This window comes from Bos javanicus, chromosome 13 (genome assembly GCF_032452875.1).
Source record: "Bos javanicus breed banteng chromosome 13, ARS-OSU_banteng_1.0, whole genome shotgun sequence".
Classification (NCBI taxonomy): Eukaryota; Metazoa; Chordata; class Mammalia; order Artiodactyla; family Bovidae; genus Bos; species Bos javanicus.
This window is the reverse complement of record NC_083880.1, coordinates 34,624,994-34,640,468: the sequence shown is the minus strand read 5'-3', so window position 1 is coordinate 34,640,468 and position 15,475 is coordinate 34,624,994. Positions and strand designations below refer to the sequence as shown.

Sequence of the window (15,475 nt, the reverse complement as noted above, 5' to 3'; positions counted from 1 at the left end):
TATTACTGAGTATGTACATACAGTCAATTTTCTCGAGAAACTCTTTCATAATAAAATAACTAAATTTCCCACCAAACATTTAAGCTAAAGCCGCTTCTAAACTGCTGTCATTAGCTGGTTAATTCCCACTGAGCTTGATGCTGGGTCAGGAAGTCGGAGGAATATTTGATGGGTGAGTCGAGGAGGAGGAAAAGGAGCCCCCAGACACCACAGAGAGAGCCTGTCTTTCGTCCCATCCAGGGAGGGTTCTGTTAGGGTCAGGAACCTTAAAGTCAGGGCACTTCCAGGCAACTGTATGCATACCTATATGCATGAAGTTAAACATCTTATGTAAACATCCTCCAGGCGGGGTTGCCAACTACTCATAACTTACGTTTTAAGCCTGAAGTCAAGAGATGCAAACAAAAGATTTCAGGGGAAATCAGAGAAAGACAGGGCCTCCAGGGCCACGCCGGGTCTGTGATGTCTGCCTTCTGTGTGACCACAGGGAAAAACCTGAAGAAGCCGCCCCCCAAGTCTTACCTCATCCACGCTGGCCTGGAACCCCTGACCTTCACCAACATGTTCCCCAGCTGGGAGCACAGAGAAGACATTGCAGAGATCACGGAGATGGTGAGCACCCCTCCTCCCCGCTCCAGGGGCTCCCTGCCTTTCAGGCTGTAGGGTGGCTTCCCCTGGGGAGAAAAGGCCAACTGCGTTTTCACGTGAAAATGTGATTCCTTGTTCACGTGTTGACCAGTCTACACAGAATCAGCGTAGGGAGAAGAGAAGCCTAAGGAGAAGTCAATGAAAATAACTGGGTAACTTTCTACACACCATGCTCAGGTCCAAACAAAAGCAAAGGTGAACTTAATTACTTTGAAGACAACACACAAATAAAAGCAGCCATCTCTTCTACCTGTTAAAGATCCATTGCCTTTTTAAGTCCATATAAAGCACCACAGAACAACCCCGTCTCAGACCTCAACCTTGGGTCCAAGGAGACATAGAATAACTCCATGATGAGCTCACCTGCTCAGGTAACACAGGGAGTGAAGGTGGTGTGAGCCTGTCCTGATGCAGGATGGTTCGACTCCTCTTTCCTGCCATCCTTTATCTCCATGAGGCATTTATCATAACCTCTGTTCACCAAAACACATTATTAGCCAACATGTTATCCTTCCCAGCTGCACCGAGAAGAGGAAGCTTACCGCAGCTCTGTAGAATTTCTTAATGTATGGGTTTTGAACACTGCTCACAACAGCAGCCCCAAGGAAGTTTTTTATTTGGTGGGAGATGACGTGGGGATATTTGATAGGAGGTCTGGATAACTTTAAACAAACTGCAAAAGTGTGCTGCTGCTTGACCACAGAGAGGGCCTGCTTGATCTCCGCTGCTGATCCTAAGCTCTCTGGAGCCCGGTGGACTTTATCTTCACAGGTGGGGTCTCAGGCTGCCTGGGAGCCAACAGGCATGGTGAGGTGTCTCTGTGCACAATGGATGTGTGACCCAGGACACCTCGAAGCTCTCTAGGTTCAAGGACATCAATCAGTGCCATCCTGTGTTCTCTGTAGACCCCTGGAGGGGGTTTAAAAAAAAAACTCCATTCAGCCCCAGCACATTCTAGATGGATTTTCTCACCTTCTTTTTCTACTGAGGATTAGGATATGGGATCTGAGGTATAGAGGGGAGGGTGATTCTTTTTAAGGTTAATAGCTTTTATATATTTGTAAGCACGTTCCATTATTTGCATGCTTCTGATGTCTCAGCTTCACATGTAATCATCTTCTTGATAATTCACTCATGTGATAGGCCCTAAACTATTTTGTTGCTGTATATGAAAACCCATGGAAGGGTGAGATGGCATCTCAGGCTAGGGTGGGGTGGGGTGGGGATGGGCCAGGTGATATACACAGCACGTGATGAAATATGTGCAGACATGGAGGTCCCCCTCTTGGCTCCCTCTTCTTCTCCAGGACACGGAAGTTTCAAATCAGATCACCCTAGTGGAGGATGTCTTAGCCAAACTGTGTAAGACCATTTACCCACTGGCCGACCTCCTAGCCAGGCCACTCCCTGAGGGAGTTGACCCTCTGAAGCTGGAGATCTATCTCACCGACGAGGACTTCGAGGTAAGCGTTTCTTCTGGGTGGGACTGCATTTGAGTGTCGTGCGTGGCTTGTCAGAGGGTCCGTTCACTCAGCCGCTGGGCATTTCTTTCTCTCCTCCCAGTTTGCACTAGACATGACCCGAGACGAGTACAATGCACTGCCCGCTTGGAAGCAGGTGAACCTGAAGAAAGCGAAAGGTCTGTTCTGAGTCAGGAGATGCTGGAGGAACCTGGGTGGTCACTTTCAATACTGATGGACCAGGAAAATGGATGTTTTAGTGGGGGAGCCTGGTATTTTTAAATATGTTTTTTCATCTGCATTTTTAAAACCTGAAGTGACCAGCTCTCCTGCTTGTTTGGGAGTTGTGTATTTTGCAAATGTCCCAGAGAACTCTCTGGGAACATGCTCTCCACACGTCAGCAGGTGATGTTCGTGAGGTATCCGTGGCCTACACACACTTATGCAGCAGGTCCTCAGTGGCGGCCACGGCACCGCCCTCCCGCTCCAGCTCAGCGTTGCCTATTTTTTTGAAGCGGTTCTCTTTATAAAGTGTTATTTTGATAGTTTGTGGATTCTAAAATATATATATATTTATATAAACACCATATAAATCAAATATGTATTTAACAAACCAATATGCATTCATTCACTTTTTAAGATTTTTTTTTTTTTTGGTGTCAAAATAATATTAAAAGGCAGTTGCCTCTGTTGAGTTAGTTCTGCCACCTGTGTGTACTTTCACCCACGTTCAGAAGCGTCTCCTTTGGTGTGAAGTCTGACTCGTTCTGAGTGCTGCTTCCGGTGCTAAGATGAACAAAGGCTCTTAAGAATCTGTGCGAATCCACCTTTCTACCTTAATATCGCCCCCAAATGTATAGTGCCTTGTTTTATGTACAGTTTATATACAGAAAAGTTTGCTCTGCATTTTTTGACGATGGTTTGGAACAGTATCTACAATTTTACTCTAAAATAGTAGAAATTTCAAAAAAAAAAAAAAAAAACAACTCTATTTCTAATACCTGTTGTAAACATTATACATGTCATTTGGTGACGGAGGAATCCAAAATAAAAGCTTCAGAATAAACACAACTATGAACTGGGTCACATTGAGTTCCTATCTGTAAACATTTGTTTATAAATGTTAACCTTGTACCAATATTTCACCATTCAGTATTAACTGCTGTAACTTTTAATGCAGCTCACGGCGAGATGGAATACAAGGTCATACAACCAGACAGATATTCAGCCCATAAAATGAGTTGAAGACATATTTTTTCAAGTCATAATTCAACAGAAGCTCTTTATCTTTAACTATAGCTGTGTATCAAATTCAAGAGCTCAATGCCTTTTTAAAAATACTGCATATATAAGGTAGGTAGAAAAACATTAAAAACTCACCAGCTTTTATGTTCTAAAATCCAGGGTCCAAGGGAAAAGAATCTGAAAAAGAATGTATGTGTAATTTAATCACTTTGTTGTGGACCTGAAACTACAACAACACTGTAAATCAACTGCAATAAACAAACCCCAAATGCATGGTTTTGAACAAAGACCACATACCCCGATATGAGTTGTTACCACCACCCCCACTTTGGTCTTATTAATAGTTCATGTATCGATTCCGTGATTTCTTCAAACTCCATCACTGACCATATGAGCCCCCTGTCCCCCAAGACTGCACTAGGTCAGGGGTCTGTACCTGCTCCTGGCCCCACCACTTGACGACTGTGTGACACTGGGCCGTCACAGAACTGTCCCACCTCCACCTCCTCTTCAAATCAGCACTGCAATTGCCCACCTCCTACGACTGATTTTTACCAAGGCCATTCAGTGTTACTGTCGTGGAGGGGGACTTAGGAAAGCAAGAGAGTTAAAATTAAGGAACGTGGTCACACATCTAGAAATGACAGGTTCAACCCAGGAAGCCCTTCCAAAGAGAAAACATGGAAAAGCCAAGGGAAGGAGGAGCAGAGAAGCATGCTGCAATAAGCCCTTTGGGTGGAGAGCCTGCTGTAGGTGTGATGGACAATACAGAGTCATCAGCAATACCCATTACCCTAGATTTTCCCAAATTCTCTAAAACTGTTTATACCCACGTGTACTAAGCACTGTCCCCAGCACTGTGTCTGCCTCTCACCTCATTATAAACGGGGCACCCGTCTTGGTTTCACATTTGCTTTTTGCCTCTCTTCCTGAGTTGTTTCCCCAAATCTCTCTCCAGTCTGCAGAACTAGATCCTCCTCTCTCATGTGGTTTTGTGATAGCAGGACATGACCTTTGCGTCCTGGGAAGGGACCCTGCCTGAACACATGACGTGCTAAGTCTCAACACCTCAGCCAGCTGCGCTGCACCCCTCCTCCAGAGCCACATTCCCAGGTGAACCATCTGGGGAACTTTTATTAAAAACAGCTGGTGTTTTCTTCATTTGCTGCTTTTGAACTAAAGAACTTTAACACAGGGGAACGGATGTCTGGGTGGAGACAAGATGTCATGAGTGTCCTGAGGCTGTGGGGGAACTGCAGTAGTACAAGCAGGCCCCAGAGGTGAGGAACCCTCACCCCGATGTGTTCTTCCTGGGCTGTGTCAGGGTCAGAAAGGCCGCTCAGGAGCCCCTCTTCGTTCTCTCCTTATTCCAGCCCCTCCTGTGCCTGAGCTCCATTCTTGTAAAAGGGGATGCATTCCAGAAACAGCTTGAGAATTTGTTTTGGTCCTTCACTTCTTTCTTTTCTTCTGATTATAACGTAACACCCTGTCTACACAGTGACTTGTATATGAATGATCACGGCAGCATCATTCATAATAACCCAAACCTGCAAACAACCCATTGGTCCATTGACTAAGAAATGGATAAACAAAATGTGGTAGATTCACACAATGGAATACTATCCAACAGGAAAGGTAACAAGATACTGATCAACACTCCAATACACCTGGACCTCAGAAATGCCATTTAAGAACTGAGAGTCTGGGATTAGCAGATGCAACATAGGAATAAACAGCAAGTTCCTATAGCACAAGAAACTATATTCAACATCCTGTGATAAACAAAACTGAATATGTGTGTTAATAACTGAGTCACTTTACTGTACAGCACAAATTAACAAAAATACAACTCACAGAATGGGAGAAAATATTTGCAAATGAAGCAACTGATGAGGGATTAATCTCCAAAATATACAAAGAGCTCATGCAGCTCTATGTCAGAAAAACAAACAACCCAATCAAAAAATGGCAGGAGATCTAAACATACATTTCTCTAAAGAAGACACAGAGATGGCCAAAAGCACAGGAAAGGATGTCCAACATCACTAATGATCAGAGAAAAGCAAATAAAAACCAGACTGAGGTATCACTGCAGACTAGTCAGAATGGTCACCATCAAAAAGTCTACAAACAATAAATGCTAGAGGGGCGGTGGAGAAAAGGAAACCCGTTTAGACTGCTGATGGGAATCCAAGTTGGTACAGCAACGACAGAAAACAGTATGGAGGTTCCTTAAAAAACTAGTTGCCGTGTGAACCAGCAATCCCACTCCTAGGCATATATCCAGAGAAAGCCATAATCTGGAAAGACACAGGCACCCCAATGTTCATTGCAGCACGGTTTACAATAGCCAAGATGTGGAAAAAAGCCTAAATATCCATCAACAGAGGCATAGATATAAAGATGTGGTATAATACATACAGTGGAGGACCACTCAGCCATAAAAAAGAATGAAATAGTGCCATTTGCAGCAACATGGATGGATCTAAAAGACTGTCACACTGTAAGCCAGGCAGGGAAAGAGAATACCATATATCACTCTGCTGCTACTGCTGCTAAGTCACTTTAGTCGTGTCCGACTCTGTGCGACCCCACAGACGGTGGCCCACCAGGCTCCCCCATCCCTGGGATTCTCCAGGCAAGAACACTGGAGTGGGTTGCCATTTCCTTCTCCAATGCATGAAAGTGAAAAGTGAAAGTGAAGTCGCTCAGTCGTGTCGGACTCTTCTCGACCCCATGGACTGCAGCCTACCAGGCTCCTCCATCCATGGGATTTTCCAGGTAAGAGTACTGGAGTGGGGTGCCATTGCCTTCTCCTCTAATTTTTTTTAAATGATACAAATAAACACATACAAAACAGAAATGGACTTACAAATATCTAAAACAAACACGGCTGCCAAAGGGAAAAATGAGATGGAGGGTAAAAGCCGGAGTTTGGCGTTTGCAGACACAAACTACCAAATATGAAATAAAGAACAAGGACCCACTGCACAGCACAGGGAACTCTACTCAGTATTCTGTGATAACCTATATGGGAAAATAATCTGCAAAAAGAATGAAGATGTGTATATGTGTAACTGGATCACGCTGCTGTACACCTGAAACTAACACAAACTGTGAATCAACTATATTCCACTGAAACATAAAGAAAGGGGAGGAAAAAAAAGAAACATCATTCAGTGAAGGAAGCCAGACACAAAAGGCCATATAAACTGTTCAATTTCATGTATTTGGAATTTCCAGGGAAGACAAATCCATTCAGACAGACGGGTGGCAGATAGAGATGGGAGTAAAGACTGACTGTGGATAAGCATGAGGGAACTTTAGGGATGGCACTTTCTGAAAGTATAGACTTTCTAAAACTGGATTGTGGTGGTGGCTGCACAACTCTGTAAAAGCACTAAAACTTGAGTGAAGTGTACACTTACACAGGTGTGTTATACCACAAGAAAGCTACTTTAAAAATAAAGTAACACCAATCTATGTGAAAAATGCAAATATTATAAGGATATATAATTTAGAGACTGAAAGTCATAGCTGTTCTTTCTGTTAAAAGAAATAATCATTCATGACACCTGTGAAGACAGTAAGGCAGGGATTTCCCCAGTGGTCCGGTGGTTAGGACCCAGTGCTTCCACTGTGGAGGGCACGGGTTCAATCCCTGGTCAAAGAACTAAGATCCCATGAGCCTCACGGCACAGCCAAAAATAAAAAAGATGTTATTTAGGACAATCACGACAGGTGTAGGGGCCACTGCTGAAGGGGAGAGACTGGACTCAACTCCAAAGACACAAGGAAGAGTGAGGATGTATAGCAAAGAAGCAGGTGGAGGTGGGGGTCACTGGATAGAGAACCACTAAGAGGAAAAACCAGGGTAAAAGGGCAGTTCTGGCCAAACTGACCTAAGAGGACTCAGGGCAGATCAGGGTGACCAGACACTACTACCTGGGGGACGGTGGAGGGTGAGGAGTCCGACAGGTCACAAGGGTGATGAGACATCGAGGGAGGGGGTCTGGCTAAACCTTGATCTAGCTACACATGGGCCTGTCTCTGAGGCCACACCCAAGGACAGACTCAGAGGAGACTGACTACAGCTTGGTCAAGGGCAGTGTCTTTGTCACCACTTCCATATTCTACACAATTACTTCAACAGTTTGATTTATAATCTTCTAGATCTTTCTTTACACCAACTAACATTGAGATGTATGCTGTTTTTCTTTCTTAAGAGGAAAACTGCATTTGTTTTTTGGCATGTTAATTCTCCCATTAACAGCAGGGCTCAGACGCTAGTCCCTGGATGCTGATGCTGCTGTGTATGAGGTTTTGTGGTCACGTAGGGCTCAGTGTGAGGGTCCAGAGCAGCAGCCGTGGGGACCCAGCCCCTCCAAACCCCACCACCACTCAACACTCCTACAGAGGGTGGGCAGCATCCAGCCAGGGCCCAGAGAGGGAGGATGTGGGGACTGATTTCACAGGTCTTTTTTAACCTCTTGTTTTGTTTTGGGGTAGAGCCAGTTAACAGTGTTGTGATAGTTTCAGGTGGACAGGAAAGGACTCAGCCATGCATGCACATGTATCCATTCTTTTCCAAACTCCCCTCCCATCCAGGCTTCCACATAAAATTGGGCAGAGTTCCATGTGCTATAAAGAAGGACCTTGCTGGTTATCCATTTTAAATACAGCAGTGTGTACGTGTCCATCCCGAGTTTCCTAACTAACTTTCCCCCATCTTTTCCCCTGGTAACCATAAGCTCCTTCTCTAAGGCTCACAGGCCTCTCTTGATCTCAGATCCAGAGTAAGGACCCGAAGCCTCAAAACAGGCCTTTGTGGAAAGCAGATCAACAGTGTAGTGAGTGGCCAGGAAGGTCATGGGACCATAACAAGCCAAAGTCAAGGTAATGATTCATATGCAAATAAACTGAAAACTGAAAGAATGGAATACTGAATATACTGGAACAGTATCTGATCCAAAGAAAAACCCCTACTTTAGTTCCTCCTTTACTCATACAAACTAACTGCAGGAGTGTGATCAAGATGGCGTAGTAGAAGGATATGAAGCCTTACTTCTCTCAGAGATACATCAAAAACTTCTGCGTGTGGAGCAAGTCCCATAGAATACCTACTGGATGCTGCTGGAAGACCTCAGACTGCGGGAAGAGCAATAAAATCTCCACGTAAGCAAGTAGGAAAAAAGAAAATGAGAAAGGGATCAGGACGGGACCTGAGCCCCAGGAGGGGGCTATGAGAGAGGAAAGGTTCCTTGCTCTGGGAAGCCCCCTCGCCAGCAGGGAGGTTGGCCAGGACGGAGGGGAGCTTCAGAGCCTCAGAAGAGAACTGCAGCAGCCAGAGCAGAGGGGAAGCTGCACAGGCAGTCAGTGCTGCCGCCCTGCACGCCCCAGCCTGAGACATGCACCCACAGGTGCAGGATGGGGCTGGGAGCTGGAACTCAGGCTTCAGACATCAGACCAGGGAGAGGACTGGGGATGGCCATGCAAAAACAGCCTAAGCTGGCTGGAATCTGACTGCAAGCACAACTGAGGGTGTGCGTGGAGGAAGTCCCAGCTGCCTTAGAGGCCAGGCGTCATTGTTTGAGGGGTGCATGAGGGAAGAGGCGGGACCCAAATTCCTTCCCTGTGCTCGTGCTCACAGAGGGCAGGACACCACCTGCACTGGCTCCAGGTCTGGGTGCAAGCCACCGTCACCCACCTTCCTTGCAGACTCCAGGGTAGTCCCGAGCCACCACCACCCCCATCACATGTTCCAGGGCACACCTGAGCCACCACCCCTGCCAAGAACCCTAGCACCAGGCACCAGCCACCACATCTGCACACCCCTATCAAGCAGATAATGACCAAAACACACTGAGGAAGGAGGGAACAAGCATCAATACTAAAAAAAGCCCTTAAACCCACACAAGCTCCTTAGGGTCACCCCCACATATCAACAGTCCTCCAAGACCACAGTAGGTAACTGCTTCCCCTAAACTCACAGAGTGAGAGAAATGTAAGTAAAATTAAGAAGCAAAGGAGCCACTCCCAGATAATAGATCAAGAGAATTCCCCTGAAAGAACAATGAAACAGACCTCTCTATTCTAATAGACACTGATTTCCAAAAGGAGATAATGAAAATACTGAAGGAATTAAGAAAGGCTATCAACAGAAATGCAAAGTACTTTAAAAAGGAACTAAAAAATACAGAGAGAAACCAAGAAAAATTAGCAAACTCATTTGCAGAGAGAAAAGCTGAGCTAAAAGCAATAAACAGCAGAATGGATAACACAGAAGAAAGAATAAATGGTCTGGATGATAGAATAATGGAAATTACCAATTGGTAATTGGGATAGCAGTTACAATTGGGATATCCCAATTGGGATAGCAGACAGAAAGCCAAATTAAAATAAATAAAAGCAATACGAGACCTATGTGATAACAAAAGCCAGCCAATCAATGTGTAACATGGATTCCAGAAAAGGAAGAATAAGAAAAGGGGATTGAAAATGTATTTGAAGAAATTATGGCTGAAAACTTCCCAAACCTAACAAAGAAGAGATATTCATGTACAGAATGCACAGAGGGTTCCCAAACAAGCTAAACTCAAACAGACCACACCAAGACATATTATCATAAAAATGACAAAACTTAAAGACAGGGTTCCAAAGGCAGCAAGAGAAAAACAAAGAGTTCATTACAAGGGAACCCCATATGGCTATCAGCTGGTTTCTCTACTGAAATTCTGATGGCCAGAAGGGAGTGGCAAGATATATTCAAATTCCTGAAAGAGAAAAATCCGTAATATAGGATACTCTACACAGTAATATTACCATTTAGAATAAAGGAAAAATCAAAAAATTTTCTTGGAGAAGCAAAAACTAAAAGAATAAAACAATACTTAACCAGTAATCTGAAGGAAATATTGAAAGGTCTCCCTAAATAGTAAGAATCTACAGGAAAGAGAAAATCACAATTGGAAAACAAATCACCTTAAATAAAGCCAATACACAAATTAAAACAAACAAACAAAATTTCTGTGAAACTGATGATAACCACAACAAACAGCAAAAGGATGAACAGGAAGGTGTAGAAAAGGACATCAAAATCATAAAATATGAGAGAGAAGAGAAGAAAATGTAGATTTTTTTTTTCCTAGAATGTCTTTGAGCCTATATGACTATAAATCTAAGGCAAGCAGACATAGGAAGGTGTTAACATACTTGAAAAATAGGGTAGCCACAAATCAAAAACATAAAATAGATTCACAAAAATCAAAAAGAAAAAAACATAAGTATAATATAAGAAAGGAGGCTTCCCTGTTGTCTCAGACGGTAAAGAATCTTCTGCAATACAAGAGACCTGGGTTTGAGCCCCGAGTAGGGAAGATCGCATGGAGAAGGGAATGGTTACCCACTCCAATGTTTTTGCCTGGAGAATCCCATGGACAGAGGAGCCTGGCGGGCTACAGTTCATGGGGTTGCAAAGATGTCAGACACAACTGAATGACTAAACACACACATAATAAAAAAGAAAATCATCAAACCACAACAAGAAAAACAAAAAGAAAATGACAAGGAAGAAATATAAAATGAATGGGAAAACAAGATTCAAAATGGTAATAAATACATATCGATCAGTAATTACCATAAATGTCAATGGACTGAATGCTCCAATAAAAACACACAGAATGACAGGTTGGATTAAAAAAAACAAGAGCCAACAATATGCTGCCTGTAAGAGGCTTGCTTTAGGGCAAAGGACACACATAGACGGAAAATGAAGGGATAGAAAAAGATATTTATTTCATGCAAACAAAAATGACAAGAAAGCTGGGGTCACAATATTCATATCAGATAAAATACTTTGTTTTACAAAGGCCATAAAGAAAGATAAAGTGAAATCACTCAGTTGTGTCGGACTCTTTGAGACCCCATGGACTGTAGCCTATCAGGCTCCTCCGTCCATGGGATTTTCGAGGCAAGAGTGCTGGAGTGGATTGCCATTTCCTTCTCCAGGGGATCTTCCCAACCCAGGAATCGAACCCCGGTCTCCCGCATTGCAGGCAGACGCTTTACCGTCTGAGCCACCAGGGAAACGGGTCAAAGAAAGATAAAGGACACTGTATAATGATAAAAGCATCAATACAAGAGGAGGATTTTACACCTGTTTACATACGTAACACCTAATATGTGTATGTGTGCTCAGCTGCTCAGTCATGTCTGACTCTTTGTGATCCCATGGGCTCCTCCGTCCATGGAATTTTCCAGGCAAGAATACTGGAGTGGGCTGCCATTTCCTACTCCAAAGGATCTTCCTGACCCAGGGATCAAACCCCAGTCTCTTGCATCTACTGCATTGGCAGGCAGAGTCTTTACCACTGTGCCACCTGGGAAACACTAATATAGGAGCACCTAATACATAAAACAAACAGAGACGGAAAAGGAGAAACTGATGGGAATGCAATAAAAGCAGGAGACTTCAACACCCTACTCACATCAATAGACAGATATTCTAGACAGAGAATCAGTAAAGCAACAGAGATCCTAAATGATACAATAGAATAGACTTAATTGACACTTTCAGGACACAACAGCAAAAACCAGAATATATATATGTTCAAGTACACATGGAACAGTCTCTAGGACTGACTGCATCAGTCAGTTCAGTCGCTCAGTCGTGTCTGACTCTTTGCGACCCCATGAATCGCAGCACGCCAGGCCTACCTGTCCATCACCAACTCCCAAAGTTCACCCAGACCCACATCCATCGAGTCAGTGATGCCATCCAGCCATCTCATCCTCTGTTGTCCCCTTCTCCTGCTGCCCCCAATCCCTCCCAGCATCAGAGTCTTTTCCAATGAGTCAACTCTTCGCATGAGGTGGCCAAAGTACTGGAGTTTCAGCTTTAGCATCATTCCTTCCAAAGAAATTCCAGGGCTGATCTCCTTCAGAATGGAATGGTTGGATCTCCTTGCAGTCCAAGGGACTCTCAAGAGTTTTCTCCAACACCATAATTCAAAAGTATCAATTCTTTGGCGCTCAGCTTTGTTCACAGTCCAACTCTCACATCCATACATGACCACTGGAAAAACCATAGCCTTGACTAGACAGACCTTTGTTGGCAAAGTAATGTCTCTGCTTTTGAATATGCTATCTAGGTTGGTTATAACTTTCCTTCCAAGGAGTAAGCGTCTTTTAATTTCATGGCTGCAACTACCATCTGCAGTGATTTTGGAGCCCCCCAAAATAAAAGTCTGACACTGTTTCCACTGTTTCCCCATCTATTTCCCATGAAGTGATGGGACCAGATGCCATGATCTTCGTTTTCTGAATGTTGAGCTTTAAGCCAACTTTTTCACTCTCTTCTTTCACTTTCATCAAGAGGCTTTTTAGTTCCTCTTCACTTTCTGCCGTAAGGGTGGTGTCATCTGCATATCTGAGGTTATTGATATTTCTCCCAGCAATCTTGATTCCAGCTTGTGTTTCTTCCAGTCCAGCGTTTCTCATGATGTACTCTGCATAGAAGTTAAATAAGCAGGGTGACAATATACAGCCTTGACGTACTCCTTTTCCTATTTGGAACCATTCTGTTGTTCCATGTCCAGTTCTAACTGTTGCTCCCTGACCTGCATATAGGTTTCTCAAGAGGCAGGTCAGGTGGTCTGGTATTCCCATCTCTTTCAGAATTTTCCACAGTTTATTGTGATCCACACAAAGGCTTTGGCATAGTCAATAAAGCAGAAATAGATGTTTTTCTGAAACTCTTTTGCTTTTTTGATGATTCAGCAGATAGGACTGACCACATACTAGGGCACAAAACAAGCCTCAACAAATGTAAGAATACAGAAATTATCTCAAGCACCCTATTATCTCAAGCACCCTACTGACCACAACAGCATGAAATTAGAAACCAGCCACAGGAAGAGAAATGGGGGCGGGGGGAAGAATTTAAGGAATATGTGCTGAGAACTATAAAACATCAAAAAGGAAACGGAAAAGAATTCAGAGAAATGGAAGGATATCTCATGCTTTGAGATTGGAAGAACTAGTATTGTCAAAAGGGCCATACTACCCAAAGCAATCTATAGATTTAATGAGATCCCTATCACACTGTTGGTGGCGGTTTAGTTGCTAAGTTGTGTCCAACTCTTGCAACCCCCTGGACTGTAGCCCGCCAGGCTCCTTCGTCCATGAGATTCTTCAGGCAAGAATACTGACCCATGACATTTTTCACAGAATTAGAATAAAATAATAAAATTCACACAGAACCATAAAAGACTCAGAATTGCCAAAGTAATCCTGAAGAAAAAGAACAAAAGCAGGGGCATAACACTCTCAGATTTCAGACAACAATACAAAACTACAGTCATCAAAAGAGTATGGTTTTACCACACAAAAACAGGCATACACACGAAACCAGGAACACACACTCTTCAGTTCAAAATGGCTTAGACTTAAATGTAAAACATGACACCACAAAATTCCTAGAAGAGATCAAAGGCTAAACATTCTCTAACATAAATCATACCAATGTTTTCTCAGGTCAGTCTCCCAAAGCAACAGAAATAAAAACAAGAATAAACAAATAGGACCTAATCAAATTGACAAGCTTTTTCACAGTAAAGGAACCATAAACAAAATGAAAATACAACTTATAGAAAGGGAGAAAATAGTTGCAAACAATGAGACAGACAAGGGCTTAATTTCTAAGATGTACAAACAGCTCATACAACAAAAAATAAACACCCCAATAAAAAAAAGGGCAGAGGGCCCAAATGGAGAAATAGAGACATTTCTCCAAAGAATAAATACAGATGGCCAATAGGCACATATAAAGATGCTTGACATCACTAATTATTAGGGAAATGTAAGTCAAAACAACAATGAGGTACCACCTCACACTGGTCAGAATGGCCATCACTGCAAAGTCTACAAAAACCAAATACTGGAGAAGGTGTGGCGAGAAGGGAATCCTCCTGCACTGTTGGTGGGAATGAAATTTCGTGCAGTCTCTGTGGAAAACCATGTGGAGGTTCCCCAAAAAACTAAAAGTAAGAGTTACACCATATGATCCAGCAATCTTACTTCTGGGCATATATTAGGAACAGATGAAAATTCTAATTAGACAGGATACATGCACTCCAATGTTCATCACAGTACTATTTACAACAGTCAAGACATGAAAGCAACTTAAGTGTCCATCAACAGATTAATGGATAAAGAAGATGTGATGCATATGTATGATGAAATACTACTAAGCCATTAAAAAGAATGAAATGCCATTTGCAGCAACATGGATACAACTAGAGTTTATCATATTAAGTGAAGTTAGAGAATGATAAATACCATACAGTATCACTATGCTGCTGCTAAGTCACTTCAGTCAGGTCTGACTCTGACCTGACAGCAGCCCACCAGGCTTCCTCGTCCCTGGGATTCTCCAGGCAAGAACACTGGAGTGGGTTGCCATTTCCTTCTCCAATGCATGAAAGTGAAAAGCAAAAGTGAAGTCGCTCAGTCGTGTTATAGGTGGACTCTAAAATATGATACAAATGAATTTATCTATCAAACAGAAACAGACTCACAGACATAGAGAACAAACTGGCGGTTGCTAAGGAGGAGAGTGTTGGGGAGGGATGGAGGGGGAGGCTGGGGTTAGCAGATGCAAACTATTATATATAGAATGAATAAATAACAAGGTCCTTCTTTCTGTACAACACAGAGAACTACATTCAATACCCTATGATAAACCACAGTGGAAAAGAATATGAAAAAATGTGTGTATATATATGTATATAATTACTGAATCACTTGCCTGTACAGCAGAAATTGACACAGTGCTGTAAATTAACTATACTTCAATTAAAAATATTGATTATAAATTAAGTGAAAAATAAATGAATAAAAAGTAAATGCACATCTCAAGCACTTGCTCAGAGAAAGAGGATTCCCCAGACTACCTTCAATAGACATCCCCAAAGAGTTAGATAAGAGAGACAGATTTGCACGGGGAAAACATGAGAGGCTTTCTGTTTCTAGAATCAGTAGCAGGGATTTGCCATGGGCGTCCAGCTTGTATGGAAATACCCCCACGGGTTTCACTATTTGAACGCACAGGCCATCATGTAGGT

At 43.0% G+C, this 15,475-nt stretch overlaps 1 protein-coding gene and 1 long non-coding RNA gene across 10 annotated transcripts in view; one reads left to right on the top strand and one right to left on the bottom strand.

Annotated features, from left to right (window-relative positions):
- Positions 1–3,179, top strand: part of SVIL (supervillin) — a 156,514-nt gene extending 153,335 nt beyond the window's left edge. For all 9 annotated transcript variants that reach the window (XM_061436229.1, XM_061436232.1, XM_061436230.1 and 6 more), the window contains 3 exons: positions 488–612; positions 1,956–2,111; positions 2,212–3,179. In XM_061436229.1, the coding sequence (XP_061292213.1) occupies positions 488–612; positions 1,956–2,111; positions 2,212–2,298 (368 nt within the window). In that variant the 3' untranslated portion in view covers positions 2,299–3,179. The remainder of the gene's footprint in view (positions 1–487; positions 613–1,955; positions 2,112–2,211) is intronic.
- An 88-nt stretch (positions 3,180–3,267) lies between these two features.
- LOC133259132 (uncharacterized) overlaps positions 3,268–15,475 on the bottom strand; it is a 51,236-nt gene continuing 39,028 nt past the window's right edge. The window contains exon 3 of the long non-coding RNA XR_009740275.1: positions 3,268–3,530. This is a non-coding gene — a long non-coding RNA (uncharacterized LOC133259132). The remainder of the gene's footprint in view (positions 3,531–15,475) is intronic.